General features: G+C 48.3%; 1 protein-coding gene across 3 annotated transcripts; it reads right to left on the bottom strand.

Moving 5' to 3' along the window:
* Positions 1–1,596: 1,596 nt before the first annotated feature.
* Positions 1,597–24,033, bottom strand: slc16a8 (solute carrier family 16 member 8). 3 transcript variants are annotated; one of them, XM_080217468.1, is made up of 5 exons: positions 23,796–24,033; positions 13,334–13,568; positions 11,148–11,291; positions 5,290–6,165; positions 1,597–3,721 (listed from the first exon to the last, which is right to left on the bottom strand). In XM_080217468.1, exons 2-5 carry the CDS (start codon positions 13,551–13,553, stop codon positions 3,381–3,383), a joined length of 1,581 nt encoding a protein of 526 aa, XP_080073594.1. In that variant the 5' UTR covers positions 13,554–13,568; positions 23,796–24,033; the 3' UTR covers positions 1,597–3,380. The 3 variants fall into 3 exon arrangements, with proteins under 3 accessions (XP_080073594.1, XP_080073596.1, XP_080073595.1); XM_080217470.1 differs by lacking the exon at positions 23,796–24,033 and adding an exon at positions 23,679–23,766; XM_080217469.1 differs by lacking the exon at positions 23,796–24,033 and adding an exon at positions 23,629–23,727.
* Between the last annotated feature and the right edge of the window lie 1,159 nt (positions 24,034–25,192).

Raw genomic sequence — 25,192 nt, 5'->3', positions numbered from 1 at the left:
CATGTTCCGTTTAGCAAGTGTAAATGAGCTGTGTGTTACGGACACAGCTGAATATCATAAATTGGTCATTAGTGTAGCTATTGGCACACTCAGGATTGTTCAACAAGTGCCCTACTTTTTTTTTCCTGATGAGTGCAGGACGAAAAGCTTCGGTGGGCATCTCTCTTTTCAGCAAAGTTCTGTACTACCAGGTGACGGCTTTAGTACATCTCTTGTGTACCTTCTACAAAGCCTTCAGGGTCCACCCTCCAATGTGCTGCCCAGAATTTAATTCTGTGGCAGCTGGGGCTGAAGGGGAGAGGGTTGAGGTGTGTTTCGTTAACCTTTCTGACCTCTCTGTCTCAGATCCCCTAGAGTTTTTGAATAGCTTTGTTAACCCGTCCTGCTACCTTTAAGGATCTGTATTCAGTCAACCCCAAATCTCCCCCTTCTTGCACCCATTGTGCCATTGCTCCCTGAGTGTATCACTTCACACTTTTCTGTGTTAAATTGAATCTATCATGCCACCAACCTGTCTCTGTTCTCTTAGTGTCTTATCATTAGTTTCCTTGCTATTAAATACATTTCCATCTTTTTTGTCTTTTGTAAATTTCAAAATTATGTCTTGTTTGGTCTGTCACGAGGAGAGACTAAATCAGTTAGGATTATATTAATTGGAGTTTAGAAGAGTGAGGGGGGCTCTCACAGAAACTTATAAAACTCTAACAGGGTTATACAGGGTAGGTTCAGAAAGAATGTTCCCAATAGTGAAGGAATCCAGAACTGGAGGGGTCATAGTTTGAGGATAAGGGGTAAACCTTTTAGGATTGAGATGAGGAGAACTTTCTTCACCCAGACAGTGGTGAATCTGTGGAATTAAGTATCACAGAAAGTAGTTGAGGCTAAAAATGTTTGATTTCAAGAGGAAGCTGAATATAGCTCTTGGGGCTACGTGGATCAAGGGTTTAGGGCAGTACAGGCACAATGGTCAGTGCTGCTGCCTCACTGCGCCAGGAACCTGGATTCAATTCCTGGCTTGGATCACTGTCTGTGTGGAGTTTACACATTCTCCTGTGTCTGCGTGGGTTTCCTCCTGGTGCTCCAGTTTCCTCCCACAGTCTGATAGATGTGCGAGTTAGATGGATTGGCCATAGTTAATTGTCCCTTAGTGTAAGGAGGACTAGCTAGGGTAATTGCATGGGGATAGGGCCTGGGTGGGATTATGGTTGATTCAGACTTGATAGACCAAATGGCCTCCTTCTGCACTGTTGGATTCTATGGTAGCACAGTAGTTAGCGTTGCTGTCTCACAGTGCCAGGGACCCAGGTTCACTTTCAGCCTCGGCTAACTGTCTGCTCGGAGTTTACAAGTTTTCCCTGTATCTGCACGGGTTCCTCCAGATGCTGTGGCTTCCTGTGGGCCATCGTGTTGACGGTTAAGGACTGGAACCAAAAGAGAAAATGCTGGATAATCTCAGCAGGTCTGGCAGCATCAGTAAGGAGGGAAAAGAGCTGACATTTCGAGTCCAGATGACCCAGTTCCAGGGCTTTGACAAAGGCACTGGGACTTGTCAGGGCGGGAGACTCTGCTGAAGAGGGTTTCACATCAAAATGAATATTGGCAATGAAAATCAAGTTTTTATTGAGATGGAAGTCAATCATAGGACAGGAACAAATTTATTGCAATTCAATCCTTTCTAGCAGAAAGTCAATGACAAGACTATCAAGGTCGTAGATGGTTTAGCGAATACTTAATGTCCGCTCTCACTCATGTACATGCTCGCTCTCACTCTCCCTTCATTCACATTGTCACTGACTCTAATATGCTGGTTCTCACTCTCCCATACTTACGCTCACTCACTCGTCTCATTATAAAAGTTGCATGGTTACTAGTAATCACAGTAATTGCACGACTTACACAGTCTGAACACATTATTTGATTGGTTTGACTCCGTGAATGACTGAGATTTACCCAGTGGTCTTTCACAATGTGCTTACTCTTATTTAAGCATCATTTCACCATTTTGCTTTACTGTAAAGAGATTAAACAGTTTGGCCTTGTACTTGCTGGAGTTAAGAAGGGTGAGAGGGGATCTGATTGAGATACAAAAAATTTTAAAAGGGATTGATAAAATAAATGCTTCCCCTTATGGGGGTAATCTAGAACAAGAGGTCACAGGTATGGGCGCTAGATTTAACAATGAGATGAGGAGGAGCTGCTTCTCGCAGAGAGTGGTGAATTTGTGGAACTCGCTGTCCCGTAGCTCGGTGGAGTCTGAATTGTTGAATGGTTTCAAGAAGGAGATGGATGGATTTCTGATTAAAAAAAGGGGGGGATAAAGGGCGGGATTTTGTGGCCTCACTCGGGCAAGACCAGAAATTCCAGCCTGAGATCAACAGAGATTTCCGCTGTTTGCCCCTCGCCTGCTCTGATTCTGTGGCGAGCGAGGTAGTAGAATTCCAGCCATGGGGAGCAGGTGGGGACGTGGATCTGAGACCAGGGGGAGATCAGCCATGATCTGATTGAATGGCGGAGCAGGCTCCAAGGGCTGAATTTGCCAACTTCTGCTCCTAGTTCCTACGAGAGGGTAAGATGTGGAGGAAAAGGGACCCAGGAAAAATGCTCAGGGGAGGGCGAGGGGATCAAGAGAGAGAGGAGGAGGTGGATTGGAAAGAAAGGATGAAAGGGAGATAGGCAGAGAAGAAAGAGAGCGGCGGGGAATAGAGGAAGGGAATGAGATGGAGAGAGAGGATGAACGAGAGAGGGAGGAGCAGGGGAGAAATGGGGAGAGGTCTGAGGCAAAGGAAAGATGAGTAATGGAGGACTGAGGGAAAAAGAACAAGAGGGAGGAGGGGAAACTAAAATGTGAGGGGCATGAGGCAAAAAGGAGAGAAAGAATGGAAAGAGGAGGAGACGAGAGAGGGGAAGAAGGAGTGAAAGTGGGAAGGCAAGGGACGGGAGAGGGTTGAACGACCGGCGAGATGCAGGGGGAATTGTACAGACAGCACAGAATCAGAGGCTGTAACAAGCGGGAGATAGGAGGGTATTCACAGGTAGCAGAGTATTTAAAAGTTGACAGGATATTGAATAGAGAGCAGGATGATCACTGGCCAGGAGGGCATTTACTCATAAGCCAAGTAAACAGAACAGGGAGAAGAGAAGGGGAGAGCTGAGGGAGGGGATAAAAAGGGAAGGAGAGAGGGTGGGACTGAGAGAGGGGCAAAGGAGAAAAGAAATGAGGTTGTAGGAAGGAGGTAGGTGGAGAGAGAGAGAGTGCTATCCTCGCCTCTCCATTATTTTTACACTCAATTTTTTTCACCAGTTTATACCCAGTATAGAGATTATCCCTGGCAGTGAGTGTGATTGTCTAGTCTATCTGGTATTGACTTCTTTGCACACTTTTAGTGGTGCTCGGAGCACTGTGCTTGTGCTGTGGCTTCACTATCTGCACCTCTGCCACAATCCCTTTGGTCCCTCTCTAATCCACTTGATCTCTGATCCAGGGATCCTTCATCCATGGGGCTCTGGCCTCTGGTGTAGTCTTGCTCCATCTCCGTATCCTCCACTCCTGCCGTTTCGCATCCTGCCTCTTCCGCCTCCACGCTTTCTCTCTGGTTCTTGCGCTGGCCACGTTTGAGGCAGACGAAGAAGGCTGCCGAGAGGAAGATGGCCGAGAGAATCAGCTCAAATCCCGCCATGTAGAAGATGAGCTCGTAGTTCTTGTAAGTGTCGACCAGGCGGCCTGCGAAGAGAGTCAGAGATTCAACCCTGGCATTGCACCTTCAGCCCAAACACCACCCAGAGACAACTGACCACTCGGCCACCTATCACAACATCAGAACAAACTTTGGGTGGGGCAAATTTGACAGTCTTCCAAAATGTGAAGGGGTGGAAATGGGGCTTATCAGGAAAGGCTACACACAGGCTCCAAACACTATCGCAAGACGGGATTCCCCCATTAATTAAAGGAGCCACCCTAAAAAAAAAGGTATCCCCACTAAGGGGGCCTCCATTTTGAGACACCCTCATATTTTAGCTACTAGCGCCCACCTCTCTCGGTGAGGTTGCCCTGTGATTGACCCAGGAGCCCACCCATGGTGAACTTGGGAAGCAGCCTAGTAGGAGGTTGGTTCTGGAGATGAGGGGGCTAGCTCATGAGGACAGATTTGAGTAGACTGGGCCTGTATTCATTGGAGTATAGAAAGTTGAGGGGAGATCTTATAGAAACATATAAGATAATGAAGGGGCTAGACAGGGTAGAAGCAGCGAGGTTATTTCCACTTAGAATGGAAACAAGAACTAGGGGCCACAGCCTCAAAATACAGGGAAGGGGGGCAAGTCAATTTAGAACAGAGATGAGGAAGAATTACCCAGAGGGTAGTGAATCTTTGGAATTCTCTGCCCATTGAAGCAGTGGAGGCTACCTTGTTAAATGTGTTTAAGATAGATAGATTTTTAACCAATAAGGGAATTAAGGATTATGGGGAGTGGATGGCTAAGTGGAACTGAACCACTATCAGATCAGCCATGATCTTATTGAATGGCGGAGCAGGCTTGAGGGGTTAGATGGCCTCCTCCTGCTCCTTTTTCTTAGGCTTCCTCCAGGAAAATAGCTCTTTCTTGTTCCCCGTCAAGTGTGGGCTCAGGAACCCTACCTAGGTAGGGGAGTTGATGGCCTAATGGTATTATCGCTAGATTATCAATCCAGAAACTCAGTTAATGTTCTGGGGACCTGTGTTTGAATCCTGCCACAACAGCTGGTGGAATGTGAATTCAATAAAGGATATCTGGAATTAAGAATCTATTGATGATTGTGAAAGCATTTTTGTGGGGGTGTTGGATATTGGAGAGTAGGGTATCAGGTGTTGGGGTGTGGAAGTAGAGTATTGAGTGTGTGGATATTGGAGAGTGAGGGCATTAGGGATGAGGCTATTAGAGAGTGGGGATAGGGGTATACTGTAGGGTGTGGGAATGTTGGAAAGTAGAGTATCAGGTGCAAGGGCCTGGGAGTAGGTGGTATCAGGTGTAGGGGTCTGGGAGTAGGAGTATCACTCAAGCAGGCATTAGAGAGTGGGGTATTGGAGAGCGGAGGTGTAGGGGCAAGGGGATTGGAGAGTGGGAGTGTTAGGGGTGAGGGGTATACTGTAGGGGTATGGGATATTGAAGAATAGGGTATCAGGTGTAGGGGTCTGGGAGAGGGGAGTGTTAGGGGATGATGAGCAGGTATTGGAGAATGGGTGTGTGGGTATCGAGCGAGCGGGTATTGGAGAGTGGTAAGGTTATCTGACCCTTCGCTGGCTGCACACTGACCTGCTGACGGGGGCCCGATGAGCACAGCGAAAGCCTCGATGAGCAGCAGCAGTCCGATGGCGCTGGGGAACTTCTGGGAGCCGACAATGTCCATGAGAACCTCAAACTGCAGCGCCCCCACCATGCCGTAGGTGACCCCGAAGAAAACACAGAAGGTGACCATCCCGGTGTAGCTGGCTGCTTTGGCACTCAGCACGTCGGTCAGCCCATTGCACAGCATGGAGAAGCTGAAGAAATAGGCCACACGAGGGCGGACAGCAGCCAGACCGGCCACCACCCCGCTCAGCGGGCGAGCAAAGATGTCGATGAAACCAATGATGGATAGCAGGAAGGCAGCCTCTCTGTCGGGGATGCCGCTGTCTTTGGCATAGTTAACAATCATGATGGGAGGTACAAAGAGGCCCAGGACCAGAATGAACTTGGAGATGGTGTAGATGACAAAGCCTCGATTGCGGAAGACACTAAAATCCAGCAGTTTCTTCCTCTTCTTGCTCGCTCCTTTCTTCCGGCTACTCTTCTTGGTGCTGTTGCTGGTCCCAGCCTGTTCGCAGTTCTCCATCTCCAAGCTGGTGCAGTCGCCCTTGGTGGCTGGAAGCATCTCCTTGGCCTCAGACCTGTCTTTGATGCTCTCCGTCCGACTCTTGAGGGGTCTCATGACTGCGCCGCACGTGCAGCAATTGAGTAACAAGCCGCCCATTATGAGGAAGCCCCCTCTCCAGCCGTAGTAATCCAGCAGCACCTGTCCAAGTGGGGAGAGGGCACTGAGGAACACTGGGCTCCCGGCAGCAGCTAATCCATTCGCCAGCGGCCTCCTCTTCTCAAAGTACCTGCCCAGCATGATGAGAGAGGGCTGGAAGTTCAGAGCCAATCCCAGACCTGGAGAGAGACAGAAATAATATATCACCTTTAATGAGGACAGATGCTGCATTTATATAGCACCTCCAATGTAATAAACCAACCCAGAAGTGTATTGACGAGAATTGCTGAACCTTCCTGGGTCTGTTTATTACTAACCAGCCTCTAAACTTGTTTCGATTGTCGACTGAGGGCATAACAGTGGTTAGCACTGCTGCCTCACGGCGCCAGGGACCCGGTTCGATTCCGACCTCAGGTCACTGTCTGTGTGGAGTCTCCCCGTGGGTTTCCTCTGGGTGCCCTGGTCTCCTCCCATACTCCAAAGATGTGCAAGTTAGATGGATTGGTCATGCTGAATTGTCCTTAGGGTGGATTTGTACCATCCTGCCTGCCACAGGCATTGTAGCAGGTGGGACAGGACCATGCAAAGGTCCACTGATCTCGGGCAGGATTTTCTGTTCTTGGGATGAGCATGGCCAGAAAATCCTGCCCTTAGTGTCCAAAGATGGGCAGGTTAATTGGACTGGCTATGCTAAGTTGGTCATTAGGGTCGAAAGATGTGCAGTTAGGTGGATTGGCCGTACTAAATTGCCCCTTTGTGTCCAAAGAATTGCAGTTAGGTAGATTGGCCATGCTAAATTGCTCATTAGTGTCCAAAGATGTGTGGGTTAGGTGGATTGGCCATGCTAAATTGCCCCTTAGTGTCCAAAGATGTGTAGATTAGGTGGATTGGCCATAGTAAATTACTCTTTAGTGTCCAAAGATGGCCATGCTAAATTGCCCCTTAGTGTCCAAAGATGCATGGGTTAGGTGGATTCGCCATGCTAAATTGCCTCTTAGTGTCCAAAGATGTGTGGGTTAGGTGGATTGGCCATGCTAAATTGCCCGTTAGTGTCCAAAGATGTGTGGGTTAGGGGGATTGGCCGTGCTAAATTGCCCCTTAGTGTCCAAAGATGCATGGGTTAGGTGGATTGGCCATGCTAAATTGCCTCTTAGTGTTCAAAGATGTGTGGGTTAGGTGGATTGGCCATGCTAAATTGCCCGTTAGTGTCCAAAGATGTGTGGGTTAGGTGGATTCACCATGCTAAATTGCCCCTTAGTGTCCAAAGATGCGTGGGTTAAGGGGGTTTGGCCATGGCTACGGGGAAATTGTAGGGGTTGGATTTGAATAAGATGCTCTTTAGATTGTCAGTGCAGGCTCAATGGGCCAAATGGCCTCCTGTAGGGATTCTATGGTTCTGTGGTCCTGATGGGTCAGAGAGGAATTTCCCAAATTTTTCTGGGCTGTTAGTTTCTCCAAGGTGACATGATTCCAGGTGGTGTGCAGAGTGTATATGTTGTAAAACTCAAGATATTGCAGTTGTGCAGATCAGTCCCAGTGGAATGATTTTTATTCAGTGATTGGATATGGGCATCACTGGCTGGGTCCAGCAATTATTCCCCATTCCTAACTGAGTGGCTCGCAAGGCTATTTTAGTTTATTTATTTATTAGTGTCACAAGCAGGCTTACATTAACACTGCATTGAAGTTACTGTGAAAATCCCCCTAGTCGCCACACTCTGGCACCTGTTTGGATACATTGAGGGAGAATTTAGCACAGCCAATGCACGCTAACCAGCATGTCTTTCAGAATGTAGGAGGAAACCGGAACACCCGGAGGAAACCCACACTGACATGGGGAGAACGTGCAGACTCCGCACAGACAGTGACCCAAGCCGGGAATTGAACCCAGGTCCCAGGCTGAGGCAGCAGTGCTAACCGCTGTGCCACCATGTCACCCTCAGGGGGCATGTTTAAGAGTCAACCACATTGCCATGGGTCTGGAATTACAAGTAGGTCAGACCAGGTAAGGACGGCAGATTTCCTTCCCTAAAGGACATCAGTGAGCCAGCTGGGATTTTTTTCATACAACAATTGACAATGGTTTCATGGACTTTTACTTCCAGATTACTCCCAGATACTAGCAAAAGGTGAAATCGCATGAGATCAGAGGTGAGCTGGCAAGGTGGATACAGAACTGGCTCAGCCATAGAAGACAGAGGGTAGCAGTGGAAGGCTATATTTCTGAATGGAGGGCTCTGACAAGTGGCGTTCCTCAGGGATCAGTGCTGGGACCTTAAGCCCTTTGGCCCGCCAAGCCTGCACCGACCATGCTGCCTGACTTGACTAAAACCCCTACGCTTCCGGGGACCATATCCCTCAATTCCCATAATGTTACGCCATTGTTTAAGAAGGGTGCCAGGCAAAAGGCAGGGAATTATAGGCCGGTTAGTTTAACGTCTGTTGTAGGTAAAATGTTAGAATCCGTCATCAAGGAGGAAATAGCGAGGCATCTTGAGGGGAACTGCTTGATAGAGCAGACACAGCACGGTTTCGTTAAAGGGAAGTCGTGTCTGACAAATTTACTGGAGTTCTATGAGGATGTGTCTAGGGCGGTGGATAGAGGAGAGCCGGTGGATGTGGTCTTTCTTGATTTTCAGAAGGTGTTTGACAAGGTACCTCACAAGAGGTTATTGCAGAAGGTCAGGGGACATAGGTTGGGGGTAGGGTGTTAGCGTGGATAGAGGATTGGTTGTCAAATAGGAGGCAGAGAGTGGGGGTCAATGGGTGCTATTCGGATTGGCGGATGGTGACTAGTGGAGTGCCCCAGGGGTCAGTGCTGGGGCCTCAGCTATTTACCATTTATATAGATGATCTGGAGGAGGGAACCGAGTGTAGGGTGTCGAAATTTGCTGATGACACCAAGATTGGTGGAACGGCAAATTGTGCGGAGGGTGTGGAGAGTCTACAGAAGGATCTAGATAGGCTGGGCGAATGGGCCAGGAACTGGCAAATGGAATTTAATGTTGGCAAGTGTGAGGTGGTCCACTTTGGTAGGAAGGATTATTACTTACGTGACGAAAAACTGCAGCAGGCGACTGTGCAGAGGGACCTCGGGGTCCTTGTGCATGAGTCGCAAAAACCCAACTTGCAGGTGCAGCAGGTGGTCAGGAAGGCGAATGGGATGCTGGCCTTCATAGCGAGGGGGATTGAATATAAAAGTAGGGAGGTCTTGCTGCGGCTGTATAGGGCATTGGTGAGGCTGCAGCTGGAGTACTGTGTGCAGTTTTGGGCGCCGTACTTACACAAGGATATTTTGGCTTTGGAGGGAGTGCAGAGGAGGTTTACTAGGCTGATACTGGTGTTGAGGGGATGAGCTATGAGGAGAGGCTGAATAAATTAGGCTTGTACTCGTTAGAGTTTAGAAGAATGAGGGGAGATCTCATTGAGACGTATAAGATGATGAATGGGATGGATAGGATAGAGGTGGAGAGACTCTTCCCGCTCAGAAAGGATAGTAGGACTAGAGGGCACAGCCTCAAGATAAAGGGGGGGTGGTTTAAAACGGAGTTGAGGAGGAACTTCTTCACTCAAAGGGTGGTGAATCTCTGGAATTCTCTGCCCGTTGAAGTGGTGGAGGCTGCCTCGCTAAATATTTTTAAGATGCGGGTTGATGGGTTTTTGATAAGAGAGGGGATTAAGGGTTATGGGGAGAGGGCGGGAATGTGGAACTGAGCCACGACAGATCAGCCATGATCTTATTGAATGGCGGGGCAGGCTCGAAGGGCTAGATGGCCTACTCCTGCTCCTATTTCTTATGTTCTTATGTAATATATATAAATGGTTTGGAGGAAAATGTAACTGGTTTGATGAGTATGTTTGCGGATGACACAAAGGTTGGTGGATTTGCGGATAGCGATGAGGACCGTCGGAGAATAACAGCAGGAGGATTGGTTGGAGACTTGGGCGGAGGGATCGCAGATGGAGTTTAATCTGGACAAATGTGAGGTAATGCATTTTGGAAGGTCTAATACAGATAGGAAATATACAGTAAATGGCAGAACCCTTTAGAGTATTGATAGGCAAAGAGATCTGGATGTACAGGTACATAGGTCACTGAAAGAGGTAGTACAGGTGGAGAAGGTAGTCAAGAAGGCATACGGCATGCTTGACTTCATCGGCCAGGGCATTGAGTTTAAAAATTGGCAAATCGTTGCAGTTTTATATAACTTTAGTAGGCCACCCTTGGAATATAGTGTTCAAATCTGGCTGCCACACTACCATAAGGATATGGGGGCTTTGGAGAGGGTGCAGAAAAGATTTATCAGGATGTTGCCTGATATGGAGGGCATTAGTTAAGAGGAGAAGTTGGAGAAACTTGGTTTGTTCTCAGTGGAACAACGGAAGTTGACTGGTGACTTGATAGAAGTCTGCAAGATTATGAGAGGCATGGACAGAGTGGATAGTCAGAAGCTTTTTCCCAAGGTAGAATAATGAATTACTAGGAGGCACAGGTTTAAAGGAGATGTACAAGGCAGATTTTTTACGCAGAGGGTGGTGGGTGCCTGGAACTTGCTGCCGGGGGAGGTACTGGAAGCAGATAAGGTAGTGACTTTTAAGGAGCGTCTTGACAAATACATGAATAGGATGGGAGTAGAGGGATTTGGTCGTAGGAAGGGTAGGGGGTTTTAGTTCAGTCGGGCAGCATGGTCGGTGCGGGCTTGGAGGGCCGAAGGGCCTGTTCCTGTGCTGCAGTTTTCTTTGTTCTTTGTCTTTTCCCCAAGGACAGAGGAGATTCCAAAACTAGAGGGCACAGGTTTAAGATGAGAGGGGAAAGATTTAAAAGGGACTGAGGGGTAACTTTCACATAGAGGGTGGTGAGTGTGTGGAATGAGCCGCCAGAAGAGGTGGTAGAAGTGGGTACAATTACAACACTGACAAGATATTTGGACTGGATCATGGATGGGTAAGGTTTAGAGGGATATGGACCAAACGTGGGCAAATGGTTCAGTTTAGGGAACTTGGTCAGCAGGGACGTGTTGGGCCGAAGGGCCTGTTTCCAGGATGTATATCTTTGTGATTCTGTCATCTGTGACTTTGTTGCTTGATTGATTGAGAAAAACAGGAAAAAAAAATTGAGTGTGCCAGTTAACCTTTTAAACATTTTTGGTTGGCAACATACCTGTAACCACTCCCGCGGTAAGGTAGAGCTGGGTGATGTTTGTGGAGAATGATGCCAGGATCATCCCAGTAGAGGCCAGTAAACCACCAACCAACATGACGGGCCGGCAGCCAAAGCGATTCACCACAATACTGCAGATGGGGCCTGTGACAAGAAAGCAGAGCCGGTGAAGCCTGGGATCTCCCACAGAGACACAACCGCAGCCATCAGAGTATTCAGCAAGGCTGGGATCTGACTCAATGAGGGTGAATTTAACCGTCCAACCTGCCATGGGAATGGGTGTGGGCCAGGGGTGGGCTGTGGGAAAGATCTGTTGACCTGAGGAGGGATTTTCCAGTTTCAGGATGAGCGAGGCTGGAAAATCCTACCCAATCCCGCCCGCCGTCCAAACATGTACAGGCTAGGTTGATTGGCCATGCTAAATTGCCCCTTAATGTCAGGGAGAATAGCAGGGTAAATACATTGCATAGGGCCAGGGTAGGATTGTGGTCAGTGCGACTCAGTGGGCTGAATGGTCTCCTTCTGCACTGTAGGAAATCTATGATTTTTCTTTGTTCTAGCAGAACCCTGGCTCCCCCCATCTTTCCACATGATTGAAGTTTCTCATTCCTGTTACTGTCCCGGTAAATCTCCTCTGCATTCCTTCCGAACATTCTGGAACCACAATTCTCCAACTGGGGCTGAGTCATTTTGGAGGGTTTCTGTGTCTTTAGTGGTTCTCATCCTCTCCTTTTCTCTCTGAATTTATTGATAATCCTATTGGTGATCATATCCTAGAGTCCCCACAGCACAGGAGGAGGCCATTCGGCCAATCGAGTCTGCACTGACTCTCTGACAGAACATATCATGCAGCCTCTAGCCCAGTATTCCCATGTATTTACCCCGCTGATCCCCCTAACCTGCACATCTTTGTTCACTAAGGGACAATTCAGCATGGCCAATCCTAGAACCTGCACATCATATCATTGAGTCCATGGGCAGCACGGTGGCACAGCGGTTAGCATTGCTGCCTCACAGTGTCAGAGATCTGGGTTCAATTCCTGGCTTGGGTCACTGTCTGTGTGGAGCCTGCATCTTCTCCCTGTTTCTGCAAGGATTTCCTCTGAGTGCTCCAGTTTCCTCCCAAAGTCCAAAGATGTGCAGGTTAGGTGCATTGGCCGTGCTAAATTCTCCCTCAGTGTACCCGAACAGGCGCCAGAGTGTGGCGACTAGGGGATTTTCACCATAACTTCATTACAGTGTGAATGTAATAAATAAATAAACTTTTTATCTTTGGACACTAAGGGGCAATTTAGCATGACCAATCCACCTATCCTGCACATCTTTGGACCCTAAGAGGCAATTTGATATGGCCTAATCCCCTAACCTACACATCTTTTGGACTTTAGGGGGCACTTTAGCATGGCCAATCCACCTAATCTGCTCATCTTTTGGACTGTGGGAGGAAACTGGTGGAAGAAACCCACACAGATATGGGGAGAATGTGCAAACTCCACACAGACAGAGGCCAGAATCGAACCCAGGTCCCTGGCACTGTGAGGCAGCAGTGCTAACCACTGCACCACCCCTCAGCGTTGAAACAAAAAGCACAGAAAGGATTAGGAAATTTGGGCAGTGAACAAGTAAAAGGCTTCAACAGTTCATCAGTTGGAGCAGAAACTGCCAACTCACAAAGACTGCCCATTGATCCTGATCCTTTACTCACCCCCTTGCCTCTGCCTCCACCCTCCCCGCACCCGCCCAAGCCCCCATCAGTCTCTGAATCACAAGGGTCTGTATTCATGTCCAGAATGTCAGCATTTCAGGCCAATGCCCCAGTACAGTACTGAAGGAGTGCTGCACTGTCGGAAGTGCCATCTTTCCAATGAACTGAAGCCCCATCTGCCTGCTCGGGTGGATGCATAAGATCCCATGGGACGATTTTGAGGAACAGGGGAGCTCTCCCAATGTTCATCCTTCATTAGATGACAGAAAAAAAAGATAACCTGCTCATTATCAAATTTCTGTTTGTGGGATCTTGCTGTGCACAAATTGGCTGCCACATTTCCCACATGACAGCGAATTTCATTGGCTGCAAAGCACTTTGAGATATGGTGCAAGGCACTCGAATAAATGCATAGGAATCCAGTTACCAGACAGGCATTCTCCCTGGGAACGAAACCACAGTCTGACCTCTGCAAACCCACCTGTACCATAGAGCATGGCCAGTATGATGGAGGAGATCCAGGCCGTGTCACTGTAACCAATGTGGAAATCATGCATTAACTCCTTGAAATACACACTGACGGCTTTTGGAAATGCGTAGGAGAATCCTGTAATCACAAAGCAGCCAAAAAGGACCATCCATCCCCAACCGCCATCAGGGGGTTTGACTGTCTGCAAGGCACCTGGCCCAGGGTTACCCATCTAGAACACCAGCGTCTGAAAGACAAGAAGCACCTTCAGTAAACAAATAAATACTAACAGCTAGTGAAGGACTCATTGGTGCCAACCCAAATCCATCTATAACCAACCCAAATCCATCCATAACCAACCCAAACCCACACATAACCAACATAAACCCATCTATAACCAACACAAACCCATCCATAACCAACACAAACTCATTCATAATCAACCCAAACTCATCCATAACTAACCCAAACCCATTCATAACCAACTGAAACCCATCTATAACCAGCCCAAACCTGTCCATAATCAACCCAAACCTGTCTATAACCAACACAAACCCATCCATAACCAACCCAAACCTGTCCATAACCAATGCAAACCCATCCATAACTAATCCTACCTACAAGTCTCACCTCCACCAACCCTTCAACTTTGGATACTATGGTTACATGACGAGGCAAGTAATCTCTAATATAAACAGGGCCTAGTTTTAAGGCTGATAAAATTGGATACCCTAAATTAAAGAATTGGGCATATTAAAATCATACACTGTCAAACCTCAGGCAGGCCAATTGTACAATACACAAACCTGTCTGGGCCTGATTCATCAATCACCCATCAAAGGTCGTTGCACCCTACTGATACTTAGCAGGAGACCATTGCACCCCATTGAAATGCACCGGCCTATTGTTAGAAGCCCAGATCGGGCCAGACGTTCCTTCACCGAGAGTTCCTGCAGTTGGCTTAATCTGATAACAGGTTACATGTAAGCAACAGCATGGAGATGGACACCTGGGGGCGGACCCTGGTGTCCTGTCAAGCAGACATCAAGAAACCCACTGGGTATTGGAACCCTCTCCTGGGACTTCATTGGCCGGAAGCCAGAGAAGTTTCTGGAAAGGCAAGCAGGCAGGCGACAAAGGGACACACTTTCAGACACCAGCAGCAAAGACTCGACGAGGGAGGTGGCCTTGACCATTCGGAAGACTGACAAGACAAGTAAGGAAGGAAGAAGCCGCCATCCAGACTCACCTTCGCGACGACAGACCAGAGGGACTCAGAGAATTGAGCCTGCAGTTTTAACCAAACCATCTTCTCAGGTAGTATACTTGAATGTGGGGTATCCTCTCGTTTTTATGTGGGTAATTTAAGGGTTAATATTGCTATTATTAATAAAGTTGTTGAATCTTTTCTTTTGTTTGTCCTTTGTCCATCTTGCAAATAAGGGCACCGGGGTTAAACCTTGGAGTAAGCAAACTGGTCAAAAGTATCTGAGAATTAACAGGTGCAACAAATCCATAGGCCTGGATGTTAAAATCAAACCCGGTCATCATAACTGGAGAATTTTCATTCAATTACCTAAACAAATCTGGAAGAATAAAGTTGGTTTCAGTGTTGGTGGCCATGTTTTCAGATATGGGCCCATTTGGTTCCCCGGTGTCCTTTAGGGAATTTTGGCCCAGTCTGGCCCACTCGTGACTCCAGACCACAGCAATGTGTTTGGATACTTTGCTCTGAATTGGCCCAGCAATCCACTCAGTTGTAAATAACCACGATCATAGAATCTCTACATTAGGAAGGAGGCCATTTGGTCCATTGAGTTACACCAGCTCACTGACAAAGTGCCTCACCAGATTCTCTCCCCAGCTCTATCCTCACAACCTTTCATATTCACCGTGACTAATCCCCCTAACGCACACATCTGGGGACACTAAGGGGCAGTTTAGGACAGCCAATCCACCTAACCCACACATCTTTAGACTGTGGGAGGAAACCGGAGCACCCGGAGGAAACTCATGGAGAGAATGCGTAGACTCCACACAAACAGTGACCCAAGGCTGGAATTGAACCCCCGTCCCTGGAGCTATGAGGCAGCACTGCCTCATAGCTATGAGGCCGCCATGGGGAACCAGGGTTTACACGGGATACAGAAGAGATACAGAGAGGAACAGAGGATACAGAGTGTACCCTGGGAATATGGAGTGACAATGCTAAAAAGTACAGGGAATACATAGGGATACAGGTGGGGTACACAGGAGAGGATATGGGGTGCCGACAGTGTACAAGGATGGGGTGGAGTAAGGAGATTCACATGGTGAAATGGGGGGAGGAGGTATTACCCGAGAGGGTGTGGAAGGGTGAGACGTGGATATTGGGATACAGAGGAATGCATGGTGAGACACAGAGGTCATGATGTGGACTTATACCTGGTGTTGTCAGACTTTTTATTGAGACACAGAGGTGTCAGGGAGGTGGATGGGGGAGGAGTGGAGGAGGGTATACGGTGATACATGGGGCATTGAGAGCAGAGGGGGTACACATGTGTTTGGAGAGCGAACTCTTTATTAAACATTTTCCAGATTTGAATGTGATTTCTCTCCCCCTGTCAGACATGGAACAGAGAAACTAGAAGCAAGAGAAAGCCATTTGGCCCTTTGAACTTGCTCTGCCACTCATTCTGATCATGGTGGATCATCAGAATTCAATATCCTGATCCCTCCTTCCCCCCTATATCCCATAGAGATTTCTGATCAAAATGATCCGTCCCTACATCACTTTCCAGCAGCACGGTGGCACAGTGGTTAGCACTGCTGCCTCACAGCATCAGGGACCCAGGTTCGATTCCGGCTTGGGTCGCTGTCTATGCGCCGTCAGCACATTCTCCCCGTGTCTGCGTGCGTTTCCTCTGGGTGCTCTGGTTTCCTCCCACAGCCTGAAAGATGTACAGGTTAGCTGGATTGGTCATGCTAAATTGCCCCTTAGTGTTGGGGGGGGGGGGCTAGCTAGGGTAAATGCATGGTGTTGTCAGGATAGGGCCTGGGTGGGATTGTGGTTGGTGCAGTATCGATGGGCAGAATGGCCTCCTTTTGCACTGTAAGGATTCTCTGTGTCCTCCCCACAGTTTACCATTCTACCTAACCTAATGCCATCAACAAAGTTTAACTGAGGATCGAGCTTGCTAGTTTAAAGACCAGCGCTCTGATCACTGACCTATGAAGCTAACTAGCCCTGTAGCCACTGGAATTTAGAAGAATATCATGGGCGTCACTGGCTGGCCAGGATTTATTGCCCTCCCCCAGTTGCCCTTGAACCGAGTGGCTTAGCTAGGCTATTTCAGAGGACATTTGAGAGTCAACCACATTACTGTGGCCCTGGAGTCACATGTAGACCAGACCAGGTAAGGATGGCAGATTTTCTTTCATCCATTTTCTTTCGCTCCGGAACTGCTGGGACCCCATAAAACTCTCCCTGCCATTGACCAAGCATCAGTGATGAATGCAGGTCACTGAGTTTGTGTTTGATGGAGCAAGAGTTAACGAGCTCAGGATATTTGAGAGTGAGGGATTGATTGGGGGTGACGGGACTGCGCCTTTTTGGCTATTAATTTGTTCAGCACACGGGTCCTGAGCTCAGGTTGGAATTCCTGCCTCTAATCCCTTGCACAGCAGGGGAGTCAGCAGTTTTGCAGTGAAGCAGGGAGTTCAGTGTAAGAGCGAGAAGTGTTAGTTTAATCTCAACCTGGCCCCACAGCATTAGCCCTAATGAAGAAACAAAGCGGCATTAGAGAATTAGACAAATGGCAAACGAAACCGGTCTTTGGGACTCAATGATCGATTGTACAGTCTCAAAATCTAAATCTGACTTCTTGGACAAGGGACAAAACATGAGTCTCTGGAGAGAGTTACTTGGCCTCACGCATCCAATTATACTAACCTCACTCACTGCATTCTCCACAACTTCTGGAACCAATGTTGGAATAAAGATAGCGAGCAAAATGAATCCCTTCAGAAGCACCTCTGTCTGAGAGACTGGAGAGACTGAGATTGATTCCACTGGGCCAGAATCCCTACAGTGCAGAAGAGGCCATTCGGCCCATCAACTCTACACCGACTCTCTGATAGACCGTCTTACCCAAGCCCCCTACCCCTACCCTATCCCTGTGTTCCATCTGATCTATAATCTATGCCTAACCTGCAAATTTTTGGACACTGTAGGGCAATTTAGCATGGCCAATCCACCCAATCTGCACATCTTTGGACACTAAGGGGCAATTTACAAAGAACAAAGAACAACCCAGCATGGGAAACAGGCCCTTCGGCCCAACGAGCCCACGCCGCCATCTTAACAAAGCATTTTCCTACACCTACCTTGCCCTGTGTGTATACGAATGGTACTCCTAACCTGCATACCTTTGGACACTAAGGGGCAATTTAGCATGACCAATTCACCTAAATTGTATATCTTTGGAGTGTGGGAGGAAACTGGAGCTTCCAGAGGAAACCCATGCAGACACGGGGAGAATGTGCAAACTACACACAGACATTGATCCGAGGCCAGATTTGAACCAGGGTCACTGGCACATTGAGGCAGCAGTGCTGACCACTGTGCCACCGTATCACTGAAGTGGATTCTTTCTGATTATGAAAGGTTTGGATCGGGAATGAGGGAAGGTGTTCGCCTGGTTGGGGGATCAGTCAGGAGTGACCATTAATTTAAAATGGAAAAGCAGAGAGGTTTACATTCAACTGGTGTGGAATCTTACTTAAACAGGAGGGGCACCATGCAGGTCTTCATATATTACGAGAGGGACTGAAGAAGATTGCAAAAAAAATGCAGAGAATGATTCTAGGACTGAGGTACTGCGCTTACCAGGAAATATTGAACAGACTGGGGCTCAGAAAAGATGTTCCCACTTGTGAAGGTGAGGTGGCCAAAACTAGGGGCCATCCATTGAAGCTCTCTTCCTGCACCTAGTGGCACACTTCCACCTCAATCCATAGCTAGTAATCCCTAGAACAGATCACTAATCTGTGGCCAGGGGGCTTTTAGTTTGAGGGGCACCCCTCTACATCAAGCATGGCTGACCTGGAGTCTCTTACTGCCAGCCATTGGCATGTTTGGAAGAATTTTGCAGGTTGACACTCAACCTGTTTGGTCGCATTATAAACACACCTTCCCTCGCCATCAAATCCTGGGATGGGGCTTGCACCCAGAGCTTCTGGCTCAGAGGCAGGGACACTAACTCACTGCGCCACAGGACTTCCACACTGAATGTAGTCACTGGTAATTCCAATAAGGCATTCAAGCTTTACCCAGAGAATTGTGAGGTGAATAACAAAGGACAGCTGGATAAGTAAATGAGTGTGTGGCCAAAAGGTTAGATAAAGTGGGAGGAGGGTATACACCAGCAGGGAGGAGATGGCCAGTATGGCCTGTTTCCCTGGTGTACATTCTATGTCATTTAAAGACAATCTGATACATAGAATACAGAGCAGAAGGAGGTCATTTGGCCCATCGAACCTGTACCGAACACAATCCCACCCAGGTCCTGTAACCCCTGTAACTCCACACATATTTCCCCTTCTAATCCCCGTGATGTTAAGGGGCAATTTAGCATGGCCAATCCACTTAACCCACACATATTTTGACTGTGAGGGGAAACCAGAGCACCTGGAGGAAACCCACGCAGACACAGGGAGAATGTGCAAACTCCACACAGACAGTCACCCAAGGCTGGAATAGAACCCCGTGCTAACCACTGTGCCACCGTGCCGCCCCTAAATACGTACTGTAAACACAAAAAGATCCATTCAGATTTATTCATAAAAACAAAACTCAGCACATCTACAGCAATACAGTGCGCAGTGGACACAGCCTCACAGTGCTAGGGACCTGGGTTCGATTTGGGTGCTCTAGTTTCCTCCCACAGTCCAAAGATGCACGGGTTAGGTCCATTGGCCGTGCTAAATTGCTCCTTAGTCCAAAGATGTATGGGTTAGGATTGGGTTGGTGGGGAGGGTGTTGGAGGCATGAATATGTGAGGTCAGGGGGCTGGGGGGGGGGGGGGGGGGGGGTGGCGCCTGGATAAGGTGGCCTGTTGGGAGAGTCAGTGCAGGCTCGATGGGCCGAATGGCCTCTTCCTGCACTGAAGGGATTCTACAATCCTAGCAAGAACACGTCTTTAACATAATTAAATATCATAAGCCACTTTATAACAGTGCCAGCAAGCACATTTCAATCAATAAGGGGACCTTAGAAAAGGGGAATATAAAATTGGTGGAGGAGGTAGATTTTAAAGACCATCTTAAAGCCGGAGAGAGAGAGAGGATTATAGAGGGAATTGCAAAGCTTAGGCTCCCAGTTAGTATCACAAATAGGCTTACGTTAACACTGCAATGAAGTTATGGTGAAAATCCCCCTAGTTGCCACACTCCGGCGCCTGCTCAGGTACACTGAGGGAGAATTTAGCACAGCCAATGCACCCTAACCAGCACGTCTTTCAGATTGTGGGAGGAAACCGGACCACCCGGAGGAAACCCACGCAGACACGGAGAGAACGTGCAAACTCCACACAGACAGTCACCAAGGCTGGAATTGAACCCGGGTCCCTGGCACTGTGAACCAGCAGTGCTAATCACTGTGCCACCTTGTTGCCCAGGCAGCTGAAGGCACGATCGCCAAAGGTGGAACGATGGGAATCGGGGATGCTCAAGAGGCTAGAAATGGATGGGTGCAGGGATCTTGGAGGGTTGGAGGAGATTACAGGCATGGAGAAGAGTGAAGCCATGGTGGAATTCGAAAACAAGTCAAAAATCGATGGATTGCAAAGTTAATTTATTAATCACAAGTAAGTTTACATTTACTGTGAAAAACCCCCAGTCGCCACACCTGTTTGGGTACACTGAGGGGGAACTTAGCATGGCCAATGCACCTAACCAGCAAACCATTTGGACTGTGGGAGGAAACCGGAGCACCCGGAGGAAACCCACACAGAGAGTGGGAGAACGTGCAGACTCCACACAGGCAGTGACCCAAGCCAGGAATCGAACCCAGGTCCCTGGCACTGTGAGGCAGCAGTGCTAAGCACTGTGCCACCCCGCAGGATCTGGAGAAAGTCAGCGAGTAGAGTAGTGATGAGTGACCAACGCTTGCTGTGATTAGGATACAGCTACAGGGTGTTGCATGAGTTCAAGTTAACAGATGGAGCAGGTTTGAATCTTACCAGGAGAGTGCTGCTATAGTTCAGAAATAATAACGGCTTGGTGAGATTCTTGGCTGAGAAAAACCAGACTTTGTTATCGAGATGGATGTTTGTAATCTTGGGGATATAAAGGATAATAGGTCAGGAATTCAGCTCAGGGTCTAATTAGACATCATTGTTCGATTATGCCCAGGGGGAGAATGAAATCATATTTGCTCTCACAAAAGCAGAATTATTCTAAACTTGGAGACATAAATGGAAGATTTGAATAGCTGTTGAAAGAGATTGAGAAAGGACAAAGGAATAGCAAGAGAGAGCCTCCAAGGAAAGGAGTAGGATACTTGTGAGAACAGACCAGATATATCCCAATTAACCCACCATCATCTTCAATTAATTTTGAAAGATTTTCAGTTGGAGCCTGCAGATTAGTGAATAGAGACAGCGGGAATAGAGAGAGAGAGAGAGCGCAGTGTGACCTTACACAACCTAACACTGCCTAGCCTGAACCAGCCCTGTTCAATCCAACCCAAACCAGTCTCATCCAGTTCAGCCCAGCAAGACCTAGACCAAGCCACCCTGACCCAGTCTGACCTAGCCTGATCCAGTCCAACTTGACCCAGCTCAGCCCAAACCAGTCCAACCCAACCTAACCCCAGTCTAAACCACCCTGACCCAACCCAATCCAGCCCACCCCAGTCCAACTCAACCTAACCCAGTCCAAACCACCCTGACCCAACCCAATCCAGCCCACCCCAGTCCAACCCAACCTAACCCAGTCCAAACCACCCTGACCCAACCCAATCCAGCTCAATCCAGTCCAAACCGCCCTGACCCAACTCAATCCAGCTCAACCCAGTCCAATCCAACCTAACCCAGTCCAAACCACCCTGACCCAACCCAATCCAGCTCAATCCAGTCCAATCCAACCTAACCCAGTCCAAACCACCCTGACCCAACTCAATCCAGCCCACCCCAGTCCAACCCAACCTAACCCAGTCCAAACCACCCTGACCCAACTCAATCCAGCCCACCCCAGTCCAACCCAACCTAACCCAGTCCAAACCACCCTGACCCAACTCAATCCAGCTCAACCCAGTCCAATCCAACCTAACCCAGTCCAAACCACCCTGACCCAACCCAATCCAGCTCAACCCAGTCCAACCCAGCAAGACCTAGACCAATCTACCCTGACATAGTCCAGCCCAGCCCACCCCAGTCCAACTCAACCTAACCCAGTCCAAACCACCCTGACCCAACTCAATCCAGCCCACCCCAGTCCAACCCAACCTAACCCAGTCCAAATCACCCTGACCCAACCCAATCCAGCTCAATCCAGTCCAATCCACCCTGACCCAACTCAATCCAGCTCAACCCAGTCCAACCCAACCTAACCCAGTCCAAACCACCCTGACCCAACTCAATCCAGCTCAGCCTAGCCCAACCCACCATATTCAACTCAAAGCCACCCTGACCTAGTCCAACCTATCCTCACACAGTCCCAGCCCAACCTGACCAAATCCAACCCAGCCCAGCCCTGGCCAACCCACCCTAACCCAGTCCAACCCACCCTGACAAATCCAGCTCAGCCCAATCCAGTCCAACCCATCCCGACCCAGGCCAACCCACCCTAACCCAGTCCAGCCCAGATAAACTTGACCAAAGTCAAGGTGACCCACTCCAGTCCAGACTCTTGGCCTCAGGTCCCTGTTGTCCCCACGTCCACTCTATCCAGGCCTTTCAGTATTCTAAGTTTCAATGAGATCCCCTTTTTGTCCTTCCAAACTCCATCAGGTACAGACTCAGAATCCTCAAATGCTCCTCATACATCAAGGTTTTGATTCCCAGGATCATTCTCGTGAACCTTCTCTGGACCCTTTCCAGGGTCAGAGCATCCTTCCTTCGGTATGGGGTCTAAATTTGCTCACAATATTCGAAATGCGAACTGACCAGAGTCTTATAAAGCTTCATGCCCAGAATGGAGGTGTTAATTACTGCTCTGCTGAGCGGGGAATATCGTTGTTCATGTGTCTGACCCCAGATTCCCGAAAAACTGCTCTACTCGGAACCAGATCGGGGCAGCACACTCCCGGGAAGACACCGGAAACGGTTTCGGAATGTCCTCAGAAAGTTTCCAGAAGTGGTCAGGCAGACCTACAATGTCAATGGCTCATTAAAATGGGGAATGCTGAACACATCCCGGGAGTCAGTCCTGAGCTCTGGGAACTGAGTCAGAGAATCAGGGAGGGAAGACCAGACAGATCCGACTTTCCAAACAACGACAAGACTGAAGTACAGGAAAGAGATAGAGAATCTGGTGAACGGAGACAATGACAATAATCTCTCTCTCAATGTCAACAAAACAAAAGGAGATTGTCATCATCGAATTCAGGAAGTGTAACGGAGAACATCACCCTGTCTGCATCAATGGGGATGAAGTAGAAAGGGTCGAGAGCTTCAAGTTTTTAGGTGTCCAGATCGCCAACAACCTGTCCTAGTCCCCCCATGCCAACATCATAGTTAAGAAAGCTCATCAACTTTCTCAGAAGACTAAGGAAATTTGGCATGTCAGCTACAACTCTCACCAACTTTTACAGATGCACCATAGAAGGCATTCTTTCCATAGAAAGCATTCTTCAGCTTGATATGGGCTCCTGCTCTGCCCAAGACTGCAAGAAACTACAAAGCGACATGAATGTAGCCCAATCCATCACGCAAACCAGCCTCCCATCCATTGACTCTGTCTACACGTCCCGCTGCCTTGGCAAAGCAGCCAGTGTAATCAAGAACCCAACGCACCCCGGACGTTCTCTCTTCCACCTTCTTCAGTCGGGAAAAAGATGCAAAGTCTTGAGGTCACATACCAACCAATTCAAGAACAGCTTATTCCCTGCTGCTGTCAGACCTTTGAATGGACCTACCTCGCATTAAGTTGATCTTTCTCTGCACGCTAGCTATGACTGTAACACTACATTCTACACTGTCTCCTTTCTCTCTCTATGAATGGTATGCTTTGTCTGCATAGTGCGTAACAAACAATACTTTTCACTGTATACTAATACATGTGACAATAATAAATCAAATCAAATTAAATCAAATCCAATCACCCACCACTCAGAGTCATCACTCGGCTCCTGTCTCCATTTCCCTCTCATCCTCACCTGATGATCTTCGATTCTAAATCTCTGGAGGTGAAATGGTTAATGGGTTTGAGGAGAAGTGTCCGAACTCTCCCTCCAAGGACTTAATCCAGAGTGAAGGTCTTAGCTCTGACTCACCCCTGCCGGATGCTCCCTTCTGCTGAGAGTGGGGTCCCGCTCTCCAACTTCTGCAAGGTCTCCTTGTCAATTGCCCCCGAGTTGCAGCTCGCTCTGTGCTTGGTCTCGTCTCCCTGAACCACTAGGTTACAGGCTGTCACCTCACGTTGTTAACGCTCCTTCTGGCACACAATAAACTGACTTATCAGAAAATCCCAGAGTTTTTAACTGAGAGAGATTTCATATCCTGCTGGGGGAGGGGGAGACCAACTTCCCTCTTCAACCCTGGGTCCCCCCTCACCCTGAATCCCCCCCTCACCCTGAATCCCCCCCCTCACCCTGAATCCCCCCCTCACCCTGAATCCCCCCTCACCCCAAATCCACCTCCGTGTAAAAGAACCAACATCAAAATCATCAAATTTACCAGCACAACTTCTTATTCCTTACCCTGTAATCTATCTTACCTCGAACATACAATACTACCTTACACCTAACTTAAAATTCTCTCAACACGTCTTAACCATTCTGTATCAAGAAAGTTCCCCAAACAGATGGAAGATTAATGTGTTTGTGTGGATGTGTTTTTGCTGGCCTAAATCGCCCTAAGACATCTTGAGGCACTAAGGGGCAATTTAGCATGGCCAGTCCACCTAACCTGCACATCTTTGGTCACTAAGGGGCAATTTAGCATGGCCAATCCACCTAACCTACACATCTTGAGACACTAAGGGGCAATTTAGCGTGGCCAATCCATCTAACCTACATATCTTTGGACATTAAGGGGCAATTTAGCATGGCCAATCCACCTAACCTGCACATCTTTGGTCACTAAGGGGCAATTTAGCATGGCCAATCCACCTAACCTACACATCTTGAGACACTAAGGGGCAATTTAGCGTGGCCAATCCATCTAACCTACATATCTTTGGACATTAAGGGGCAATTTAGCATGGCCAATCCACCTAACTACATATCTTTGAAATGTGGGAGGAAACTGGAGCACCCGAAGGAAACCCACACAGACACGGGGGTGAAGGTGCAGACTTTGCACAGGCAGTGACCTGAGGCCAGGAATTGAACCCAGGTCCCTGGTGCTGTGAGGCAGCAGTGCTAGCCACTGTGCCAACATTGATTATTTTCCTGATTAGGGGAACAGAACTCCTTGCCACAGGAATTAGTGTCTATGTGCTGTAGGATTAGCATCATTCACGTGTAGGGCCCAAGCCATTCACTCGTTAAGCCAGCTTGATGTTTAAATAGGTCATAGATTCCTACCTTGCAGAAGAAGGCCATTCAGCCCACTGAGAATGCACTGCCCACCAGGCCTTGTCCTCATAACTCTGCTAGTTCCCCTTACACCAAGAGGTAATTTAGCAGGGCCAATCAACTTAACATCTTTGGACTGTGGGAGGAAACCG

The sequence above is a fragment of the Carcharhinus amblyrhynchos genome, chromosome 35, assembly GCF_965287045.1.
Source record: "Carcharhinus amblyrhynchos chromosome 35, sCarAmb.v2.hapA, whole genome shotgun sequence".
Taxonomy (NCBI): domain Eukaryota; kingdom Metazoa; phylum Chordata; class Chondrichthyes; order Carcharhiniformes; family Carcharhinidae; genus Carcharhinus; species Carcharhinus amblyrhynchos.
This window is presented reverse-complemented; position numbering and strand designations above follow the sequence as displayed.